Genomic DNA, 22,924 nt, shown 5'->3' on the forward strand with positions numbered 1-22,924 from the left:
GGTTGAACGAGCAGCTGTTCATATGGTTGACGTGGAATGAGTAACAACATGAAATAATGTACGTTTCTGGTGAAATACAGTTTTTTCTTCTGTCTCTTGCACACATGTATAGATGTGCTTTCACACATGCTCATACTTTCTTTTCCTGTGTACCTAAAAATCAGTCACTTTGCATTTCTTATATTTAATATCAGTATCTTCTGCTGTAATTTAACAACTTGTGAGTAGAAGTCCTTCAACAAAGTAATTAATTAGTACCTTTAATTGTTTCCAAATAACCAAAAGGTGATAAATACAGTGCCATATTTGCAATATAGTAAAGAACATGATCAAGCTGAGGGGAAGCAAGAGATATTATCCTAAATTTAGTTTTATTATTTCAAGAGTAGTAGGTTCTCTGCTCTCCACTGTTCTACTTTTTACCTACTCACTGGGAAGGAATCTTCTTTCCTATTAGCATTTAACCTATATACTGTTAATTTAGGGCACAGTTAAGTAGAAGACATATTTGAACAAGCCATGCTTTTGTCTCTTGTTCTTCAGTAGCCCCCTTCCACCCCACCCCCCCACCCCATTTTTTAATTATTTTTTTTTGGAGGGGATAGATAATCTTAACAATGACTTCAATTAAAAAAGAGGAATCACAAATATCTGTATAACTGCTGAGTAAACCTTTATTGGATGAAGGAAGAAGAAAGCAAAGGATCTGTGCAGCACGTTAAAATGGCTGTATAGTAGTGTTGTTTTCTGAAACATTCTTCTTCCTGCTGGGCAGGAGGGTCTTTCAGAAAATATGTGAAATCTAAAGCCAACTAGCCTGGGGGAAAAACAGTAAAATATATAGGATATAACAGTGCTTCTTCACATGCTTGCAACAACTATGGCAAGTATTTGATGTATATATTTGTTCTCTTGGGACGACATTGGTTTTCTTCTCATTGGAAACCATTTTTTTTAGCCTCCAGGGTCTACTTTGCAGCCTTTGCATCTTATCTTTGTTCTGTTTCCCACATAACTCAGGAACAAGAAACAATTTATTTAAATTTTTGTAATGTACTCTCTATTCCTTTACGTTTTACGTGTCTTTATGTTCTACATTCTTCTGTGTGTTTTTTTCCCCCCCTTAATATATTTTTATAGCTTCATGGTGATTTTTATTGCTGATGGAGTACATGGATGGGAGAGGAATAAGATCAACCTCATATTAAGACTGTATATCCTTCCTTTGGCAAAATGAAAAGCATCCAGTGATTTCAGAACTCATTTCTGTACAGACCTCCCTTTCCCTCATCTCCCATAATTCTTGGTGTATTTATATCTGTGTATTTATTCCCAAAGAAAGAAAGAAAAGGACTAGGGAAGAGATGCTGTGGGATGCAGTATGGATGCAGCAGGTTAGTTTGTTTCATCAGTCCCAGGAATTTTCTAGTGATTTGCAACAAACAGCTTGCTTCAGCTCAGAGCACTTACAAATATCCCTAATAATTAAAAAAACATGCATGTGTGGCTTATACAGACACACATGCAAATACATATATAGGAATATATATTAATACTTGTTAAATTGTCCAGACAGCATCTGAGTGAACACTCTTGTGTGAATCATTTTCTTAGTATCATCAGGGCATTTAAAAAAATGCATATGAAAAATGTTTTTTTGACTGTCATCGTCAAAACTAATCAAGTTCTCTGTTTATGTTGTCTAATTTACTCTAAGAAATATTCATTGCGATCAGCTGTTTCAGAGACTATGTATGGTTGTACTGAGATGCAGAGATTGCATATCTAAAATGAGAATCAAAAGGAAAGAAAGCATTTATCTGCCTAGAAGTATGTGTTAAGGTTATCTAGCATAGGTAGTAATTTACAGTACAACAGCTGGGCATATTCTGGATTCCTCTTTAGCCTCTTCTTTCAGGATTTCTTTGACAGATGGCACTCACAGATGGACATAACATTCTTAAGGAGCTTACTCTTTCTACTCCTTTACCCGCCAGTAACTCATGATACTATTAGAAATCTAAAAGCTCTGACATGAATTAGCCTTACTTAGCAGACTTTAATTTTTTAATCTTTAGAATATGCTGCAGGGTGGTGGTTGTGGAGTTCTTAATCTGTTTACTTAAGTTCTTAGAAGCCAAAATGGAATTCCAATAAAGTTGACATGGCAAAACATGGCAAATATACAGTCTATTTTTTCTTTTTTTTTTTATTGTCAGGATAACACTTCTCTTCCTGTCTTTTGGAGTAAAAGTGTAGAATGATACAAAAAGAACAGTTCAGCAACCCAGAAATAGCTCTGTCAACTGAAGTTCGCAGAGTTCAAACAAGCTGCTTGGTCTTCTGTTGTAATTGCATTGAAATCTTCAGTGAATAAACTGAATATTTAAAATTGGGTGGTCAATGAAACTTGTTTCTAACACCATCAGCCTAAACAGTTTGGTTTTTGTTTTTTTTTTTTTTAGTATTTTAAAGTATCATCTAATAGACTGCCACAAAAAAGAGCAAACTGTTTTTGAGGTATTTGAATACACTTTTATGATAGTTATTTGTCTGCCACGTACTTAGTATTGTTTCTCACTATTCATGCAACTTTGGACTTGAACCTGAAGGCCATTATTCTCCGAGTGTTGACTCAAATGGCCGTTTTCTGATGAATGTTGTTGGTGTGGAGTTTCTGTTGAGGAATGTGAAACTATAAGCAGAATGAGCAGATCCAAAAAAAGCGTTGTGACAGCTGGGCAGGTTAGAGGCGAAAATAGTGAGTGCCCTCAGCCAGGTCCTCCACTGCATGTATTTGTGGCTTATTAGAAAACTAGAGGAACACCAGATGGAGGCAGAGAAATGAAATCAGGCTTTTTGTTTTGTTTTCAAAATGCTGTGTAAATTAAAGGTTCTCAACTCTTCCTTCACAAATAGTACATAACCCACCGTGGCAAAACTTGTGGTTCACAGCCCATTTTCAGCTGTTTTTTTTTTTTTTTTTTTTTTCTTCAGGGCCCCTCTGGTGTAGGTTGCTTGCTAGGTGAGCAGTCCACTCCTTGCCATAGTTTTTTTCCCCAAAGGCTCCTTCATTTCAAGTTATTACTGTATTTTCAGTGTTTATTAATCAGATAAAGGTATGATTTAAACATCTGTTTTGGACCCTCTGCCTGCAAGTAACTGGCTTCTGAAGAACCATCAATAAGCAAACAGTCCTGACATAAACATATCCAAAAGAAAAGGATTTATGTACTCTGTTCTAGCGCCTGCATATTCCTGAGAATATTCTTTCATAATAATAAAGATGCATGCATATAGTTACTGCAAATTTACAAATAATTTAGCTAAGGAAAACATTATGAGAAAAAGCAATCCATGTGCTGGAATATGAGGTTCAGATAAGTAGTCCAGGCCAGAATAGTACCTAGTTTGCATCTTCAGCAAATTCCATATATATTGTACCACCTAAAAGTCTTACTGTAAACCTGAGTTTAAAATAAATAAATGAAAGAATTCTTGTCTTCTTTTGCTTTTAAGTTCAAAATTGTTGGATAGTGACTTTCAGCACGATTAACTGGGGAGTCAGGATGAAGATAGAGTCCTTAATTAAGAAAAGCAAGAGACATTAGGAGAACCTGTGACTGTAGCTGGGACTTATGGTGTGAGGGGCAAACCATATGATGAAGTTGTATTTCAGTAGAATAAACCAGCTAGCTGATCCTTTAACATTATCTGGCAGCAAGTGTAAACTCTTTTTGAAATTGGTACGTGAAAGAAAGATGCTGCTTTGGGGCAACGGAGCTGTGGTAGTTACCATAATTCTGAGACACGAGGAGAGTCGTACGCTGTGCCCTGATGTAGCTGCAGACTTGTGTGCTGAAGCCATTCTTAGGAGGAGATGAGTCTCCCCCGAGAGCCAGGACTTCTTTCTTTCTTATGCAGAGAAAAACCTGTGCAAAGGGGCAGTGGTGTGGATGGCTACTCATATAGTGTTATCTGTTGGCTTGAGGCCAACCTTGACAGCATTTATTATTTTAACAGTGTCAGCAATGTCAAAGACTAACCTCAATTGCCGAGCATTTTGGGGTGAATAGGGGCTTTCTCCTTGTCAAGACTTTAGAGCTTTAGAGTTTTTAATTTTAACAAATTTTGTAAGCCTGACAACTACTGAATATCAAGAAATGATCATGACAATCACCTTATTAATGGTAAGGCTAAAGACGCATTCTCTCTTGAGCCAGAAGAACTCAAAAGTATATATGCTGCTACAACTGAATATATAGTATCTTGATGTTACTGCATTTCAGAATTAGATTTGGGAAGCTTTGATACAATAGAATCAGAATGTTATTATTGAAAGAAAATTGAAAAGGCAGCTTTAATCAGAACTTTTAGAATCACAGGATGGTTGAGGTTGGGAGGGACCTCTTGAGATCAACTAGTCCAACCCTCCTGCTCAGAGCAGGGTCAAGGAGAGCAGATTGTCAAGCACCACATCCTGTTGGATTCTGGTTAGTCCTTTCAAATGAATCATAATTCTGGATTATCTTTGATCAATGACTGATCAATAAGTATTGTTCTGTAGTAATATTACAGCTTGTCCTGATTCATGTAAGAATATGTATCTCTTTCCCTGAGCATTGGCTCCTCCTTGAGCTTTACAGATTGCATTCAGTTAGTAGCAGTTTTTACTGATATCCTATGCTGATGTTTGGTCTTCTCAAACCAAATACTTGTTTTTCAAATTGGCTTTTGTTTCTAAAAAAAAAAAAAAAAAAATAAAAAATTAAAAATTCTTGTTGTGTTTCTCTCATCTTTTATATGCACATCTTTCAAAACTTTTATGCTTATGCCTCAGATATGTTGCATCCTGAGACCATCATAAAAAGCTATTTGAAGCTATTAAAATTACCTGAAAAGAAATACAGTAGAAGGCTCTTATGTTTTTATGCATGAATTTTTACTCAACAATATTATTGTGTTCAAGATCAATGCATTATTAAACACTCAAATGTTCAATTCTTTATGTGTGCCCAATTTTATGTTTGAGTCCCTGCAAGTTTTTTGGTTTAATATGAATAACTCAGGTATGAGACAACCCTGAGAAAAGTTACTAGTTTCTATATTCTTGCTCTTCTGTAAGAGCAAGAGTTCATTTTTTTTTGGTTTTTCATTTGTTTGGTTTTTGACGGTTCCAATGTTTGGTAGTCAGACTATTTCAATTAACTTCCTTTTTTTTGTTTATTTGCACTTTTACCAGTTTCAGGATGCATTGGATGTCACACTTTCCGTTAGGTCCATGATTGTTTACAATAAGGAATTGTCTTTCTGATAATGTCTACAACTCTTTTATTTTTATTTCATAGGTGTTTAAAATTACATCTGTAAATCAGCATTGTAAGGTACTAAATTTAAAATGGTCATAAAATGACGCAGTGTGTCCTGGGTTTAGACTGTAAAACTGACAAGACAATAGAAATAATCCTTAGCTGTCACAAGTGACTTTGCCCTGACACCTCTTCAAAATACCACATGAGGGACCTAGCCTGGATGTGAAGTTTTTCTCCATAGATATCTGATTCTGACAGTGGATTAGTATTTTAGATGAAAGACAATAGCTAGAGGGAGTATGTAACTGCCAAGCACTTATCAACAAGAATTTTTCAAATCACCCATTATACTTACTTTTTAAAGAAAGGGAAAAAAATTGGATATAAACAGCTTTTAAAAATAATTATCCTTGTTTTAGAACTGTTATCATATTTGAGAGATCCATTATTTGAAAGCAAATATATATGCACAAAGGCCACAGGGAGACATTTTTCTAAGGTAAATTAATTCTAGGACATTATAATAGGATGTGGAGCATATATTTATAAGCCAGTAACGCACTCAGTTCAAGTGTTCAGGAATGAATATCAGTGCCTGAACAAACTCAAGATGTATATGCATTGGCTGATGTACTCGTTCTCTGTTGTTTGTTATTATTTCCTTTATTAGCATTTGAAATTCATAAAGAACATTGGATACCATAAGGTAAATACTGTGTTGCGTTCCAGAATACTTGTCTGAGTGGCAGAAATTAAAGAGCAGTTTGAAACTGTAGAGAGATGGACTGGGAGAGGACGTGGAGAGGTCAGCTAATACTTTTCTTCTGCTGCAAGGCAAGAGCAAACTTCAGCTAAACCACTCTTGACAGATGTTTGTCTAACCAGTTCTTAAAAAAATAATAATAATTACAGTGATGGAGATGGTGAAATTTCCCTAAGCAGTTTGTTCCGGTGTCCTACTGTCATTATTAAAGTGTTTTCTAATGTCTCATCTAAGTATCATTCACTGAGATTTAAATTCATTACTTCTTGTGTTGCCCACACTCAATGTGGATAACAATTCATCTTAGTATTTTTTGCATGGTATACTTCAAGTCTGTGGTGTTAAGTTCTTTGTAGTAAAAGAGAAATGTAATTACCTTATTTTTAGTGGACACAGAAGTTATTTCTCTCAATATAGATTAGGGATTTTAAAAGTACACTTTGGCAGAACGTATAGTCTGAAACCAAGTAAGTTTGGATTCAGTACCTGATTCTGTATGTCATGTAGCACATGTACTGCATCTAGTACATGAAACCTTGATTTCTGTATTGTCTTCCATTTAGTTTTGTAATATTATTAAGAATAAAACTTGGTTAGGATGTATAACAGTATAAATATAAAATTGCACACACTGATCAATAAATAATGACTGTGTCACAGATCTAGAACCTTTATTGTCTTGGTTTGGTTGATGTTTCCTAGTAATTGATGGGAGTCTGTCCACTGACTTTAATGAGATTTAGATGAATCTCCTGCTGCCGAGAGTAGTGAGATTCTTTTAGTAGAGGTGAATTACTGGGCGTTCCTGGAACAACACATACATAATGATTTATTATCAAGAGTTAATGGGAAAACAAGGGAGTTTTACAGTATTAAGATCCCGTTTAAAAAAAAAAAGTTGAACCTTCTCATTGTAACTTTAAAATAAGATTCTTTATAGCATTTATGTTTTCCATGTAGTTGCTTTGCGTATTAAGGCCTAAATCCTAAAGTGTTTGGTCTTTGATTATTCCTCTTGACTTCAAGTCTTTATGCAAGGCTACTACGGCTTTTTCAGTTGCAAGCTTTAGTTTGTCAGCTTTATATGAAGCAGGTTTTGTTTAATATACAAACATGATGCAACTGTTTGGGTGCTATGTAAATAATAAGGTTGTGATCAAAGTTATTCAAATGATTTTGAATTCAATTGAAATATGCACTTTTTGGCTTCCACCCAAAAGTGAAGGAGTGTCTGTTTAGGAGAAGGAACCGTAGAGCCTTGATAAGAGGCACGGTTAATGAGGTACAACATATTCCAGTTTTCTCATGCTGCTATCTTGTGCAGCCTATCTTCTTGGGTTTACTGAAGAACAACTGCCGACTGGCCAAATCTAATTTGGCTCAGTGCACATCGGTCTTTCTGCCAGACGGAGCGTATTTCTAGTTTTGCTCACTAGAATTCAGATAAACTGTAGTTGGCAGAATATGGCAACTTTGATATAACCCAGTACACTGTAATGGAAAATAGAAATAAGCTCCTGGACATCAATGTCCATGGGTTTGCTGTGAAAAAAATGCATCCATTGACTAGCATTCTTGATGGAAGTTTACCAGCTGTTTCACTCCACATATCTAAAGCAGGCTGTCAGTATGGCATCACTGAATACCTTAATAAAAACTTCACAGGCACCAAATTTTCTCCTTTGATTGGAGTGCTGCCAAAACCAAATATCTTCATTTTTTTATTGTGGATGTAGCATTTCTGTGTGAGGAGAAGAGGAGTGTGGAAGAAAAGTCTGCCTGAAACAACAGAAGGGAGTGAAATAAACAGTTTGCCAAACTTCTGTCCTGACTAAGGATAATCCTGTGTTCTGAAGGAATTTTGGATAAAAAGTCCAGGCATTCTGGCAGTAAGAACTTGGTTATGTTTTTTTAGAGTAGGTAACTTGGCAAAGGATAACATTTCTTGTTGTAAGAGTGGGTAATTATAACCATTGATGTCTGCTTTTAACCTTTTGATTTATACTTTTGTGGAATGCTCTTGCATGTATAATGAGAAAATAATGTGCTGTGAAATCCTCAATTAGTAATAAGCTGTCTGGATCAGCTTTTCTGTGCCAGCAGTTACACCTGAAACTAATTTATTTTTCTCATCTGCTTGTATTTTAATTTGCATCGGTAGCATTAAAAAAATACTGTTCATGCGAAGATTTCACAGAAAAATAATTTAACGTAAGCTATTCACTTTGTTCTTTACTATTCAAGGACAGCATGTCTTGGGGCATGTGACCTGTTTAGGAAAATTAATTAATTTCCATGCTTTTCTAATGTTAACATTACAAATAAAAATTTGTTCTCCAAATTATCCCTTTCTTATCCAGTGGGCTAAAGTAAACTGGTAGCTCAGCTATCGAATTGCTGCTTTGATTTCACTCAGGTCCGTTTCTTTCTTTTCTCATCTCTTCTCAGCTCAGCTCACGTTGTAGTTGTTGAGTTTGGAACTGCATAAGCCCCTTTATTGTCATTCCAGTTCTGCTGCTTTAAGAGCTCAGCTCTGTACGTGAGGACAGTCCATTAGTATCTGAAATGTTTATTCCAATAAGGGCATATTGAGAGATGCCCCCTCGCACCATCTGGCCACCTTTTGTTGATATTGGTTACAGAGGACTCACCTTTTCCTCCATTTTTGCCTGATCATTTTTGCTTTTTAAAAAAAGAATAAATACATTACAAATGAATAACCAAAGCGAGCACATTCTGCGTCATAACTGTACAGTTACCAAGAAGAGGGATCCCTACTGGTCACAAACTCTTTAATGCCAGAAGGGTTTTTGTCGCATAAATACGTGGGTCTGTGAGTTGGTCCACTGGCATCATCTTTGGTATTGTCTTACACAGCTGCTGCTTAATCATTGTGTTACAGTTCTTGCATTAAAAGTCACTCTATTTCTGAAGTACTTCCTTTCTGTTTGTCTGGTCCCGTGCCTCCATGAAGCTGCTCATAAAACAAAATTAAGATTCTTCTGGAATCTGCTGTTTCCTCTGCTGTAGACCTGAGGAACTCCATGTGGTCTTGCAAATAACTGAATAACGTTGATTCAATGATACAAAGAGTGACATAGATGAACCTCAGGGACAGGTATACTTTGAAACCATAAGAAGATAATTCAAGTTGGAAGGAACTTCAGGACGTTGTCTAGTCCAAATTTCAATATGCAAGACCTCACGATTCCTAAAGTTTCATTTGGTATCAGAAATGAATCCAGGAAAAAAAATATATTCACGTGTATTAAAAATTCTTTTTAGTTTGTTTTACAGCTGGAATGTGCTACGGATTTAGCACGTCTCAGAGGGAATACTTTTTCTTGAGTCTTACTGAACAAATGAAATTCTACTCTGGCTCATTAACAGAGAAATCAAAATGAATGGCAATAATCCAGATGTCTGCTGTAGTCCCGTTTCAGAATGTTGTTTATATTAACACAGTTAGTATGTAAAATGTTTGGGTTTTAATTATGGCTTAAGAAAATAAACTGTTTTAAAGAGAGGTGAGTGAAGTCATCCGGGTAAACATGCCAATCTGAAGAATAGCTCCCCAAATTAAACCAAGAAGCATTATGAAAAATGGTTCATTAAAACAAAAAATCTTTCAGATTTTTTCATAAGCTTCCACATTTATTTTCTGTGCAAATGAAGTTTCTAATATCACACAGACTGTTTGTTCCTATAGCATTCTCCAGTTGTACAGCAGCGAATAACGAAGTCTGCAAAACAAACACAAAGAGCATCACTTTATCCAAGCTGCTGTGCAGTGCTGATTTTCTCCTACGGTCAAGGCCAGCGCAGCTCAGAAAAATAGAAGGCATTCCTGTACTCTGTGTTGGAGACGTGGTTTAAATGGACATACGTGTTTTTTAAAGCATTTTATTTAGTCCAGACTTCTAGCTCCTCTGATGCTATTATATCACTCATTCAAAAAAAAGCCGGCCAGCGGTCTGCTCGGATCACATCCTCAGGTGGCAATGCTACAATAAAGTTGATTTAACGAAGGTTTATATTTCTTTGGGTGTGCTGCGTGCCTGTGCCCCCTAAAGTCACTGTGGAGTACATTTGAAGAACTTGTACTAGCTTCATTTGTACCAGGTCTAACTCTGGCAACCTGTCCCCATTGCACGTTGGACCTCCCACAGAAGCTGCTCTCAATAGTAGGACTGAAAGAACTCGGAGTCTCCAGAGGCCACAGTGGCGTCAGAGCAATTCCCCCAGTTCAATACTTCTTCCCACTATAAATCTGGCTCATAAAATGGCTTCCAAATGCTTATACTTCTTGAAATGGAATTATTATTTCATATTTCAAGTGAGCAGACCTTCTTTTATTATAATGAACTAATTACAGGGTTATTAGAGTATTAGTGCTCCATAGCCTTCTAGCCAGATATTAGTTGCTTGACTGAGCACCAGTGTTATCGTTAAGTGATGTTGAAATGGTTTGCCCACTATCACCCAGTAACTCTTGTCTACAGAGATTCAGACCAGTGGTCTATTTACTAAACCATATAACTTTTCATTATTTTCTCATTACTTTTGCCAGATTTTAGCGACTTGGTCTGGAATTTTCCTTTCTTAGTATCTGCCTGAAGCAGTGTCATCTCTTTCCAGGGACAGGATTAAGAAACATACATTGCTTTTCCTGTATCGATTTTAAATGAATAAAATAATTCTTAAAAGTCCTGTGAGAAAGTCTTCTGCTTTGGGATGTGGAGGCACCGTTGAAATCCAGGAGAGAATCTTCCTTGAGTCATGGACCTATTTTCATTCTTCTGCCCCCCCACCTAGATATTTTCAGGTTATCATTTTCCCCCCAATATCCTGGATCTTAAGAATTTCAAAGAACCATATGCAGAGTTTGGTCCCTAAATGCTTTTCAGTTTTATTCTGCTGTAGATTTGTGCTGTTTCAGAGCTGTAAGGATGAAGGGACTTGCCCAGCAATTTTGGGAGATGTTGGTAAATAGACACTAGAGACAGTGTGGAGCCTCTTTGTTGTTAGTAGTGCTCTTCCTTTTGGTGCCAAAGAGGATTCCTGTGCAATAGAACAAAAATTAGACATGAGGAAGAGTGAGAATATGTACTAGAGGAGTAGGAATCCAATGGGAAGGGAATCTGGGAAGTGACTATGGGGAAATACTGACTGCTACTGAGATGGGAGAAAAAAAACATCAGTTAAATGTGTATGTACAGGGAGACTAGGACTTGGGAGTGAAGAAGCTGAGAGTGAAAGAAGGAGACAAAAGGGGAGGAGATGTGGGTTTGATAGGCTGTGGAGAATTTGATATCTCAACTTTTGGGGTGAGCCTAGGAGGCAGGGGATAGTAGGAATAAAACTGCAGCCGAGGTGGAAGCATGGGAAAAGGGAACAAGTTCATACAGTGAGGAAACTGGGATAAGCCAGGGAATGTGGAGTGGGTGTGAAGAGGGAAGACCGTGCTCCGTTTAGAACAGGAGAAGAATCAGTTCTGATCACTGAAGGAGAGTCACTAAATGTCATTCAAACAAAATCCTGGAACAAACCTCATAATTCTACTGGAATCTAGCAACTGCAGGCTCAGTAGAGATGTGGGTTTTATGACACATTATTTTTCCCCATAATCACCACCTTCAAACTCTTCAGTTACGCTGGCAATAATTGCTCCCTTTCCTTGTTCCCCTCTGGGGCTCACAATTTTCTTAACTTTCCCTTTGCTTATGGAGTACTCTGCTCCGCAGATGCCAGCAATTCCTGTCTTTCAAACTGTCTTTTATTAACGTAGTTCAGTTGAATTCAGAGCAGTTGTTCGTAACCCATACCTTCAGTTATAAGAGCTGTAAAGAGTTTGTATGCATTAAGTTGGTCTCTTTTTTTTTTTCTTAACTATAAAAATTCTTCTTATTAAGTTATTACTGAGTCTCACAAACTTTGCTTTGCAAGAAATACTTGTTCCTCTGAGTGCTTTCAATGTTGTTTCGCAGGTTTGTTTTTCAACAGTGTTGACAACAGAGTGAGATTTTTCATGTTTTCTGCTGTTTTGTGAGATTGAATGGGGGAGGTTGGGATGATGATGGTGGTGATGGTGATTATTATTATTATTACTTTTATTATTATTTCTCTTGGGAATATAATAAAAGATAGAACATAGATAAATGGAGCCTCAAGGGTGACTCATGTTTTTGTTTAGTTTGAACTAGGTCCAGCTTCTAAGAGGAACTTGATTTTTAGAGGAACTTGAAGTGTTTAAAACACTTCAGTGTTTTAAACTGAAGTTATAATTCCGGAGGTCTTAATAGCACGTGTTTGCTTTTATTTAGGAATAAGTTTAAGGAATGTTTTTGGTGGGTGAATGTAAAATAAATAAAACGATCCGATCTGGAGGTTGCAATTCTTTGGAATATTCAGTGTCAGCAAAAATCAAGTGGAAGAATGTTATTTAGAGAATGGACTCAGTTAATTTTTATTATTTGCTGTGTAAAGAATTGTCCATATGCTCAGTTGCAAGATGCAAACATATGATTTCTTAAGTAGTGGGTTTTTTTTACTTTGTAAATATTTCTGGATGTTTGAAAGGTGGCTAAAATTTGTTTTCAGCATGGGCCACAGCCTGTTTGTCTTTGGCTAACATGTTGTTTCTTCAAAAAACTTCTGTTGTTTCTGATGGTTTCTTCTGTTACCGTATTAATTGTCGCTGAGTGTATAACAGTGTGACACCTTCATGCCATTGCTTGTATAATGTTGTTCAAGGTGTGGTTCTAATTTTTTGGCCATTATAAATTCTCAGTAAACATTGTTTATAACTCAGTATCTATTTAAAAACAAACAAACAAACAACAAAAAAAACCCCCAACACAGCAAAACCTTACTCTCACGTGCAATGTGAATATCTTAGCTTGTGAATATATTGAAATTTGCAAAGCAATTTATGACATTCACTGGTAAGTTGTTAGGGGAGTGAAGGAAAGTCAGGGCTTCGCTTGTTTTTAGTTTGTTTTAGGGGATTTGATTTTATGTCTAATAAATGGCTGTTTACTGAGCAGGTATTAATAGTATTTTATTCATACAGTTGTAAATTACCTTTTGAATATGATAGATAAGGTTAGAGTAACAACGTAATCACATTATATATTTTAAAAATGTAGCTCAATGGATATTTCTAATAACTGTACTTTAATGAAAAGGAATTTCAACATTTTAACGTTGTTTGCAAGTTGACTGAATACTGCTGTGGTAACTTGGAGAGCACAGATGCTTTCATCCTAGTCAGCTGCCTACTGGGGACATACACTTTATCTGTATTTCAGTATATTATGTATCTCTGAAACATGAGACACACATACACACACAAAAAAAAAAAGAGTCAAATTTGTAAAATAAGCAGTATTTATTATGTTGCCTGTTTAGAACGATTTTTCCATGTATATTGTGACCTGAGTGGGGCAGCTGCAGAATTTGGCCAAGCAGAGCTGCAGCAGCGTGTACTATGGGTTTGTTGGTAATTTCAGCAGAAGTATGACAGATGTCCATAGTGAGCCGAGGTGTTTGTACATGAGAGAAAAATGTTGATGAAAGACACTGAATTTAAACATGTGTTAATTATTTTAGGGTTTCATTGACCTTTGTTCTATAGTAAAACTTAGAGTTTGTTTTACAGCTCGAGTATAAGCGTGCATCTTTCACTTGAGAGTTCTTCATCAAAATTCTTTACATGATTTGGAAGTTTTACGTACAAAAGTTCAGAGTGAGTCAGATTCCCCTGTCTACCTGTGAGAGATGAGAGAAATTTGACCATGCAGTTCTTCCAAAAATTAAGAGGCATGATATGATTTGATCCACAGCCTGTCATGAAATGTTCCTGATGCAAATTTCGTCATATGATGAGTGATTGTGTTCCATCTATTGATCTGTTGCTGGTTTGAGTGATAAGGATGTTGCAGAGTTAATGCTTAGACTATATGTTATACAATAAATTTTTGTACTCACTCTGAAATGTGTTTTATTTGCAGGGATATTAAACCAGACAACATTTTGATGGATATGAATGGACATATTCGATTAGCAGATTTTGGTTCTTGTCTGAAACTAATGGAAGATGGAACGGTAAATTAGAAAGAGTGATATGTTCCTAAACACCTTTTCTTCAGTCCTTTGCTAGCTTCTAAAATGTGTGCTAATAAAGAGAAAAGGTGCCTTATGTCAAATAAAATGGAGTTGTAATGGTATTGGTATGTAACTAATCTTGGCTCAAAATATGACTACACTTTGTTTGGATTTACTCTATATTAAAAGCTTTTTAGATGCACATAGTCAACGCATGAATAAATAGATAGAAGCTGCACTGTCAATGCTGAGTAGGTATTTGGTGATGAACTATGAATCTCTTGAGTTTTGATCTCTGAGCTCTAATCTTTATTGAAAATATAAGCTTTAGTATAAGCAGGATGAGATACAATTAGCATATCATCATATTTTAGTAGTATAGTTAAACTTGCACAGTATATAGTAGGTGTGACTAGAATGTAATTCCAGTCTATTAGTCATGTCTGAGTGTTACAAAGTATTTGAGTTAATATATGTGCTTACCTAATCTATAATTACTTAATCACACCTGTAAGCCAAAGAATTGACAGTTTTTTTCTTTCTCCGCTATTAAATATTTGTAAGAGTTGAGCAAAAGTACGTTATTGGGATGCCTATTAATGTAGTGCCTTGTATGCTTATGTATTTCTTTATGAATTTAGAAGCCTTTTTATCGTGTTTAGTCGTTACTGTTATAACCAGAACACTAGGCTTAAATTTATATATACATGCACAGTGCCACAAAGAGCAGTGTCTGTAACGACGGAAGTTGATTTTAGTCCTGGGAATGTAACTTCTACAGGTCCAATCTTCAGTGGCAGTTGGAACACCAGACTACATCTCTCCAGAAATCTTGCAGGCCATGGAAGATGGAAAAGGGAAGTATGGGCCCGAGTGTGACTGGTGGTCCCTAGGCGTTTGCATGTATGAAATGCTTTACGGAGAAACGCCCTTTTATGCTGAGTCCTTGGTGGAGACCTATGGGAAAATAATGAACCACAAAGTTAGTGCACTTTCTCTTTCTGTCTCTCTCTATAAGCTAATTATTAATAAGTAATAGGGTAACTTGAAAGCTTATTAAAAAATGAGCTTTTATGTACTAATTATATTAATGCTCATGAATGTAGAACAAAAAGTATGTTTCCATATAGTGAGTTTATGGTTATGGATTGCAGATGGCTTTGCTTTAGGATAAAGCAGTTTGAAACTAAAAATCTGGATTTGGAAACATGGCTGTTCGTTCACTCTCTGGGGTGAATCTTGGCTACGTTACATCACTCCTTTTGTGTTACTTTCTTGTGGCGGAATCCATTGGTTGGCTTATGCAGAAGATTCTTAAACGTTCTTCCACATGGAGGTAGCTGTAGAATTCAACAGTGTATGAGAAATTTAAATATAGAAGAAAAAATAGGAGGCAAAAAAATTTCAATAGTTTCTGTCCTTTGGGGAAGTCTTTTTCCTAGAAACCTTACTGCATGTATTTAAGAACTGGAGTATTTGCACATTTCTTTTTCTACATAATAATTTTCACTAAGAAGGGTGATTTTCCAACTTTTTCATGGTAATAAACTGTTTTCTCTTATTTTAATCTTTAAGGAGAGGTTTCAGTTCCCTGCTCAAGTGACAGATGTCTCTGAAAGTGCAAAGGACCTCATCCGAAGGCTCATTTGTAGCAGAGAGCATCGACTTGGACAAAATGGAATAGAAGACTTTAAGAACCATCCATTTTTTGCTGGGATTGATTGGGACAACATTAGAAACTGTGAGGCACCTTACATCCCAGAAGTCAGCAGCCCCACTGATACTTCAAACTTTGATGTGGATGATGATTGCTTAAAAAATTCTGTAAGTATAGAATTAATGTTTTGACAAATCTGCTTTTGTAGTGTACTTTACCACAAAATATATGTAAATGGCAGTTTATTTCAGTGTGTTCACTGTGTTCTGCACAAACAACGAAGTGCTGCTTTGAAGAACTGTGGGGGGTTCTTTAATATAGGCAAATTAAATATAAATATATATTTATAGTTTGGAGGCTGTTCCTCCAAACATACATGAGTAAGGATGACTGCAGTTCATTTTTGTAAATTCATCGTAACTTTACATGTTTAACTAACACGTACATCTGTTATTTGCAGTAATAAGTTCTTAGTGTTCATGTCTTACAAAGACTAAAATATTTACATGTAGATAGTCTGCAAGACACAGTATTTCTAGCAGAGCATTGTTGAGACTTGTACTAAGTTTGCATAATGCATTTTATTGTAGTGCTCTACTCTAATTGTTCATATCACTGTCAGTTTCTGTTCAGCTCATTCCCACTAAAATTTTTCCAGCTTGTTTTCTGACTTGAGTTGAGTTTAGGGAAATTTGGGAGAAATGTTACGGCCATTTCTTCAGGAACAATCTCAGTGAGAAAGAAATGATTTTGCCTTTGCTTAAAAAGCTTTGCAACTATTGATTTTTAGCAACTTTATGCTTTTGAACAGGAACTTTGACAGATGATAGAGGTCTTAGCATTAGAGGAATACCTTGTGTTGTCTCCTTGGAAATACTTTTTTGTGTGTGTGTTTGTTTGTTGAAAGATGCAGAAACCTGCTGTTTACATGTGAGGTGAAGCATTGTCACCATTTTTGCTTTTGTTTTCTAAACTGCCTGGGCATCTCAGTTCCACTGAGCTGCCTGGACCTGCAGATAAGTGATTGAACATGAATTGATATAGGCAGGATACTGCACAGTAGAACATGGAAAACACTTTGACTAGATGAAATCCTGTGGTAGATGTATGTGATGTAGAGCATTAGATCTCAGATTCCTTTCATATAGGCAAATTAAGTAAATCAGTCTGGCTGCATAGGACAACTTGCATTTTTTTCATTTTTTCCTCAGTTTTTCCTCTCTTGCATCTGATATTGCCCATCTCCTTTCACAACTGAATTATTTTTATCTTAAAACTTTTTTTATACAATCTTCAGATATCTGTTTGCACATTATTTTGTCCAGCAACAGCTCTCAGGGTTGGGTGTCAGGAATGGATGCTATGGATGCCTATGTGTAGCAAGTCTTTATGAAGCTATGTTTGTGAAGCTGAAATACCTTTTGGAGGTTATTCACACATTGTAATGTTGGCCAGTGCAGGGGTCTTCCTTTTTAGAGCCTAATCTCCCGAGGCACTCAGAAGATGTCTGTGTGATGTGAATATTTTCCCATTGTAAAGAAACAGGAGCTGCAGGTGAAGAAAGAATGCTCCTGTGATGCGTTATTGGACTGAAATTTGAAAACAGAGTCCGATTCTTAATTTTGCTTTAGACTTGGGGGTGAAAAGCAGTGCCGTTGAACGGTTTGAAATGAACGCTAGTTTCTGGAGCTTTGTTTTCAGTTTCCTCATTTGAAACATGCAAAGGTAGTTGTTTGTTTTGTTTAATTAAGGTTTTACTTCTACCATTTCTTTTCGCATCTAGCATCTCTGAAAAAAACCTAGCCTGAGGCATTGCATGACAGAAAATATTTTGCATTTTTGCTTCAACTAGTGGACATTGTGTTTAATATTGCTTCCCCTCCAATTCTTATATGTAACTTAGAGGTGTTTTCCCCACCATCTTTCATACATGTCTTGTGAGGAAAGTTCACATACTTGCATTACTATTACAGAAGTCAGCACCACAGATAAGCCCGTGAGACTTTTTTCTTTTTTTTTTAACTTTTAAATTCTTTGCAAGGTTTGAATGGCATACAGCAAATGAGGAATGCCCAGTGCTGAAAATAAAAGGCAATGTTGAAAAGCCATGATTGTTATTGTTCTGCCTGAACTTGGAATGGAAAAATTATATATGCAATAATGAAAACGTAAAAGGGTGTTAAAAGTACATATAAACACAAAGGGCAAAACGGTGTTGTTCAGGCAGCCTAAGTTCTGCTGGTTTTTAGGTTTTTACTGTTTGCCTTAGTAGCCTCACTGGTAGGCATGATAGACAGATTCGGTTATAATTTTGTCACTATGATAGTACAGTTGAATTTACACAAGTAGCAGGAAGTAAGTATTTTGATTTCTGCCAAAGAATCAGCAAAGAAGCAAATTCTTTTACAGAATCTTACATCGTTATCAATAGAGAGATGATATTTTAGAACCAACCTTTGGTTAGCTGTGTGGTAACTGAAAACTGTCATATGAGCTGTTAAATTCACACAATTAGGCATTTGGTCTTTTTAAAACTTATTCGTAAAGAGGGTTTTGAAACTCGAATCTATGAAATATGAAAATAAAATCTAAAGGAGAAATAAGGAGTTTGACTTTTCCTAAGCATAACGGGTAATAATTGATATTTTTGTTATCAATTAATGGAAAGTTAAGGCCTTGTAATTTGGTCTTGTCCTTAGTTTCCAAAATGCCCAACAAAACGTAGACTTGATGTACTTACATAATCTAACCATGTCATTGGTGGGGGCTTGTTGGAAAAAAAGTCATTATGTTACCTTTTCTTAAAATTTAGAACCTTTTAGCACTTAGGGAGTTCCTTTTGATGACTGTTGAGGCCATCTCTAGTATAGCAACATAAACCTTGCATCTTGGGGTTAAGCAGGAAACTTTTAACAGGATGTTTAAGAATATTAGAATTTACAATGGTTCAAATAATACAGCAACAGGGTTATTTTAACCTGAGGAGAAGCTCAAAGATTTGTCTTGGTTTGTAGTTCTTTGTCTGGCAGGTAAAAGGAGCAGTGAAGGAAGAAATGGTGAAAGTACTAACAGGATTATTGTATTTCTTATTTCTACTAAACGTCTGACTGTTGTTCTCTCCAAACAGAGATAGACTGCTCAGAAGGGACACTGGTAAATCTACAGGCAGGAAGCCCTGCTGACTAAATAGCATAGAGGAGTATAGCAGGGAATAAAAGATGAGAGTCTTTGAGCTAAGAGCTTCTTGGAAAAAATAAGGAAGAAATTGGCTTTTAATATCTGTAATATTCTGCTTTTCTCCAGTGATAGCCTATTTAATTAGAAAAGCATTTCTGTGTCAGCATGCTATATTTTTGTATATTGCATGCTATTATAAATAGTTTTAGGCAGTTCCATTTAATATTTGGACTGTAGGTAAGGATAACTGTGAATATAGTTAGTATGATATTATCACTAATGCTTCACATCTGGTTAAACATGAAAATCTTTAAGTCCAGTAGGATATTACTTACTCAACTGTCCTATTATTTTTCTAGGAAACAATGCCTCCACCGTCACACACTGCATTTTCTGGCCATCATTTACCATTTGTGGGTTTCACGTACACAAGTAGCTGGTAAGTTAAGAGTTCCAAAGTTGTATGTAGGATAGTTACATAATATCTTAAGCTTCTGTCTCTGAAACCCACTGCAAACAGATACAAAAAAATGTGCTTTATTGAGGAAATTAGTAGGCCATAGTTTAAAATGCTGTCTGTCCAAAAGGATGAGTTCTCTGCAGGTAAAATTTACATTAATTTAAAGGTCAGCACCTATGTTTGGAGGAATGTTGTTAAGAAAGGTGGTTTTCAGACAATGTATGAAGTTAACTGCATATGACAAAGTTAAGGCTAGATGTGTGGACCCAGAGAGAACTTAGCTTATTAAACTTTAAGAACGGTTTTATTTCTAGTCCTTTGACACTCTTGAAGTCTAAATGGAAATTTTTAAAAAAAATCACTTTTGTTGTTACTTGGCATTAACGTAGTATTTGCCATGTTCATCTCTACTGCTAGATTAAGCAGTACCAAGGAATTCCATGTATGCTCCTTGATCATTTATGAAAATAAATAAATAATGTTTACAACCACTGAAAAACCAGGCCTGTGTTTCTGCAAACACTTGTGCTTAATGCTGGTTATGTGCTATGTCCTGTAGACTTCAAAAGGATTATTTGCAGAAGTAGTAGTAAGTGTATGTGAGTGTTCACAGAATCAGGGCCACAGCATTTCTGATATGTACACGCCCTGGTTGTCATGTGATAATTGCATACCATTTTTAAAAGTATTTGGGAAACTTGATTAATTATTTTAAAATAAACTGTTACTGTAATCTTACTAACTACATTGTTGCTTTTTGCTATCCGACTAATGTAGGCTGTGATAGCGATCATTTTTAATCAGGAGTTCATTCACTTCTACGTAGCAAAAATGCATTGAGGAGATCAGTCATGCTAGGTAAAAATGAATTCAACTTTTAATGAGCACATACTAACAAGGTATTATTTGACTGTGTATAAATTACCTAGTAATTAACAATTTAAACAACTATTTATTGATTGTTATACAGCCTGTTGTAAAATTCAATGCTGTTTAATTTTCCCCCCCCAGCGTGCTTTCAGACCGCAGCTGTCTAAGACTGACAGCTGGACCACCCTCCATGGATCTTGATGCCAGCATTCAAAGAACTTTGGAGGATAGTTTAGCAACAGAAGCTTATGAGAGGAGGATAAGACGCCTAGAACAGGAAAAGCTTGAACTTAGTAGAAAACTGCAAGGTATAGTAATTTAAAAAAACCCAAAACATTCAGTAACTCTTTTGACTTGCACCTTTGTGAGCTATGGTTTATACTGTGGAAAAAAATAAATATACCTCCTGGAACGCTTTCTAGCAGAAAAGAATTTTCTTCCCATTGACAAATTAAACTTCTGTTACTCTTTATGCCTGAAATATCCCATGTATGCAACTTCTTATAACATGCTAACTTTGCACGGTGCCGTGGTTACTATGGTGTAAAGATTTCATTCTTAAAATGAAAAAATCTAGGAACTTTGTTTGTCCAGCTGACAATTACTGAATAATCAGCACTTCGTAGTTGGAAATTATTAATTGTAGAATCCTCAGTGAAGGGTCTTTTGGCATGTCTTAATTTATCAGTAATATCTTTTTGACCTCCTCCACATGTCAGGCGTGTAATTTGTCCCTCTCTCTTCCATCATTTTCTAGAATCCACACAGACAGTTCAGGCTCTGCAGTATTCAACAGTGGATGGCCCAATAACAGCAAGCAAAGATTTAGAAATTAAAAGTTTGAAAGAAGAAATTGAAAAGTTGAAGAAACAGGTAACAGGTATGCTATAAATATTCATGTAAAAACTGTAATGGGAAACAATATTTTGACAAGATTTTTTTTCCTAATGTAATGCTAGCTTTACTTTGCTTTCTAAAAGAGTCTTCCAGTCTGTTTTTACTTCTCATTTCACCCTTCGCTCTTCATTGGTAGCCCAACATTTTCTGCAAATTCAACTTGATAGTCAGTACTTCAGTAATTCCAGTTGTAGGGAAGAAGGAAGATTTCAGTGATTTCTGCTATCATTAATAGTGGTAGAGTTCCAGCAGTTTGAAACTGTGGTGTTGCTAATTTACATGGGCGGGAATCAGGCTCGACCTGAGAATCTGTGAAACCATTATCAATTTCCACTGTTACTACCTTTTTCCACCCTGCCCTTCGTCCTGCAGTGTGCTGTAAGAGCAGATGGAGCACTTCTTTAGTTATTTTTGGCAGTATCAAAAGTCACTGCAGTCCTTTCAGAAGTTATAGTCACTGTAGCATACCTTAGCATTCCTTGCCTTGTACATCTACGCACTCTGGTATGCAGTTACGTAGGTAGTAAACTAGAAGGAAGGATGGTGTTGTTTCTTTCTTATGAAAGTAAACATGAGGAGTGGAGACTTCAAGAATATTAAAACTGCTAGGCTAAAAATATTTGATGGAAGGATGATTTGTTATGATTTGAGCATCAGTTGATATTTTTCATTATCTCATTTTCCGTTGAATTTTCCTTGGAAGGGCCAAATTTGTGAGATGTGATTATATTTGTGTTCTCTTTGAAATCACAGAGGTTTATTATGTGCTGTTGCTTAGTACATTGTAACTGGATGTAGAGTAAAAGCGAGTTCAAGCTGGAGATGTGGTTTTCTGAGTGTTTTCCTGGAACAGTACTTTCAGAAAAGCGTGGGTTATCTGGGTAGGGTGGGCTGTGTGCATGAAACTACAGGGATACCAACTTTTCCGAGTGGCGGGGAGTAGTGAAGGGTGTTTTCCGTGAGAGGGGACACTGTGGGCTATAAGGCTGCAGTTCCCTGAGCAGCAGAACTGACTAAACAAAACTGCCACCAAAATGGGTCCTGCTCACAGCTGTGTGGCCCTTCCTCTCTCTGTGAGTGCCTTGGACTCTCTCTTGACTTTAATTCACTCAATTAAAGAAAGAACAAACTACATAGATGTAGAGAATTTATTACGTATGATGTAATAAATCAATACAAAGTGGGCAATAGAAGCATATGAGGAAAGGGAGATGAGAGGGGAAAGAACCACCTCTCAGCTCTGCTGTCAATGAGCTGTCATTTCTTACAAAACTGAACCTTTATTTCCTTTCCATTTAATTCCTTTGCTTCTGAGAGTTCATGAAGATTTTATGATAACTAAAACTTTGATTATCAGGTATCTCAGTACTTTAAGTTTGAAAAGTGTTTTTGAAATCTGTGCAGATAAAGAGCTGAATTTCTTTAATTAATGTCATGCTGCCTTTCTTTAGAACTGCCAAACTAGTCAAAAAGCAGACTGCTAGGTATTAAGAGACTGTTAGGTATTAGGACTAGAATCGTAGAAATGGGGAGGACAAGTCTGATTCCTCTTGTCAATCCAGATAGGAAAATGCCTGCATTTTATGTGAGAGAAAAATCTGACACAAGTAGCTGTAGATGGATCTCTGTTATATGTCCATATCTTACCTGTGGGCAAGGGAAAAAAAAAACAGCAAAAAAGA

At 36.2% G+C, this 22,924-nt stretch overlaps 1 protein-coding gene across 25 annotated transcripts in view; it reads left to right on the forward strand.

Annotated features, from left to right (window-relative positions):
- Positions 1–22,924, forward strand: part of CDC42BPA (CDC42 binding protein kinase alpha) — a 191,800-nt gene that overhangs the window by 93,635 nt on the left and 75,241 nt on the right. For all 25 annotated transcript variants that reach the window (XR_012586004.1, XR_012586005.1, XR_012586007.1 and 22 more), the window contains exons 7-12: positions 14,088–14,181; positions 14,963–15,163; positions 15,757–16,005; positions 19,375–19,454; positions 20,487–20,653; positions 21,103–21,225. Coding sequence is in view for 17 of the 25 variants with exons in the window: in XM_074578971.1 (XP_074435072.1) it covers positions 14,088–14,181; positions 14,963–15,163; positions 15,757–16,005; positions 19,375–19,454; positions 20,487–20,653; positions 21,103–21,225 (914 nt within the window). In the remaining 8 variants the exon portion in view is untranslated. The remainder of the gene's footprint in view (positions 1–14,087; positions 14,182–14,962; positions 15,164–15,756; positions 16,006–19,374; positions 19,455–20,486; positions 20,654–21,102; positions 21,226–22,924) is intronic.

This window comes from Larus michahellis, chromosome 3, assembly GCF_964199755.1.
Source record: "Larus michahellis chromosome 3, bLarMic1.1, whole genome shotgun sequence".
NCBI lineage: Eukaryota > Metazoa > Chordata > Aves > Charadriiformes > Laridae > Larus > Larus michahellis.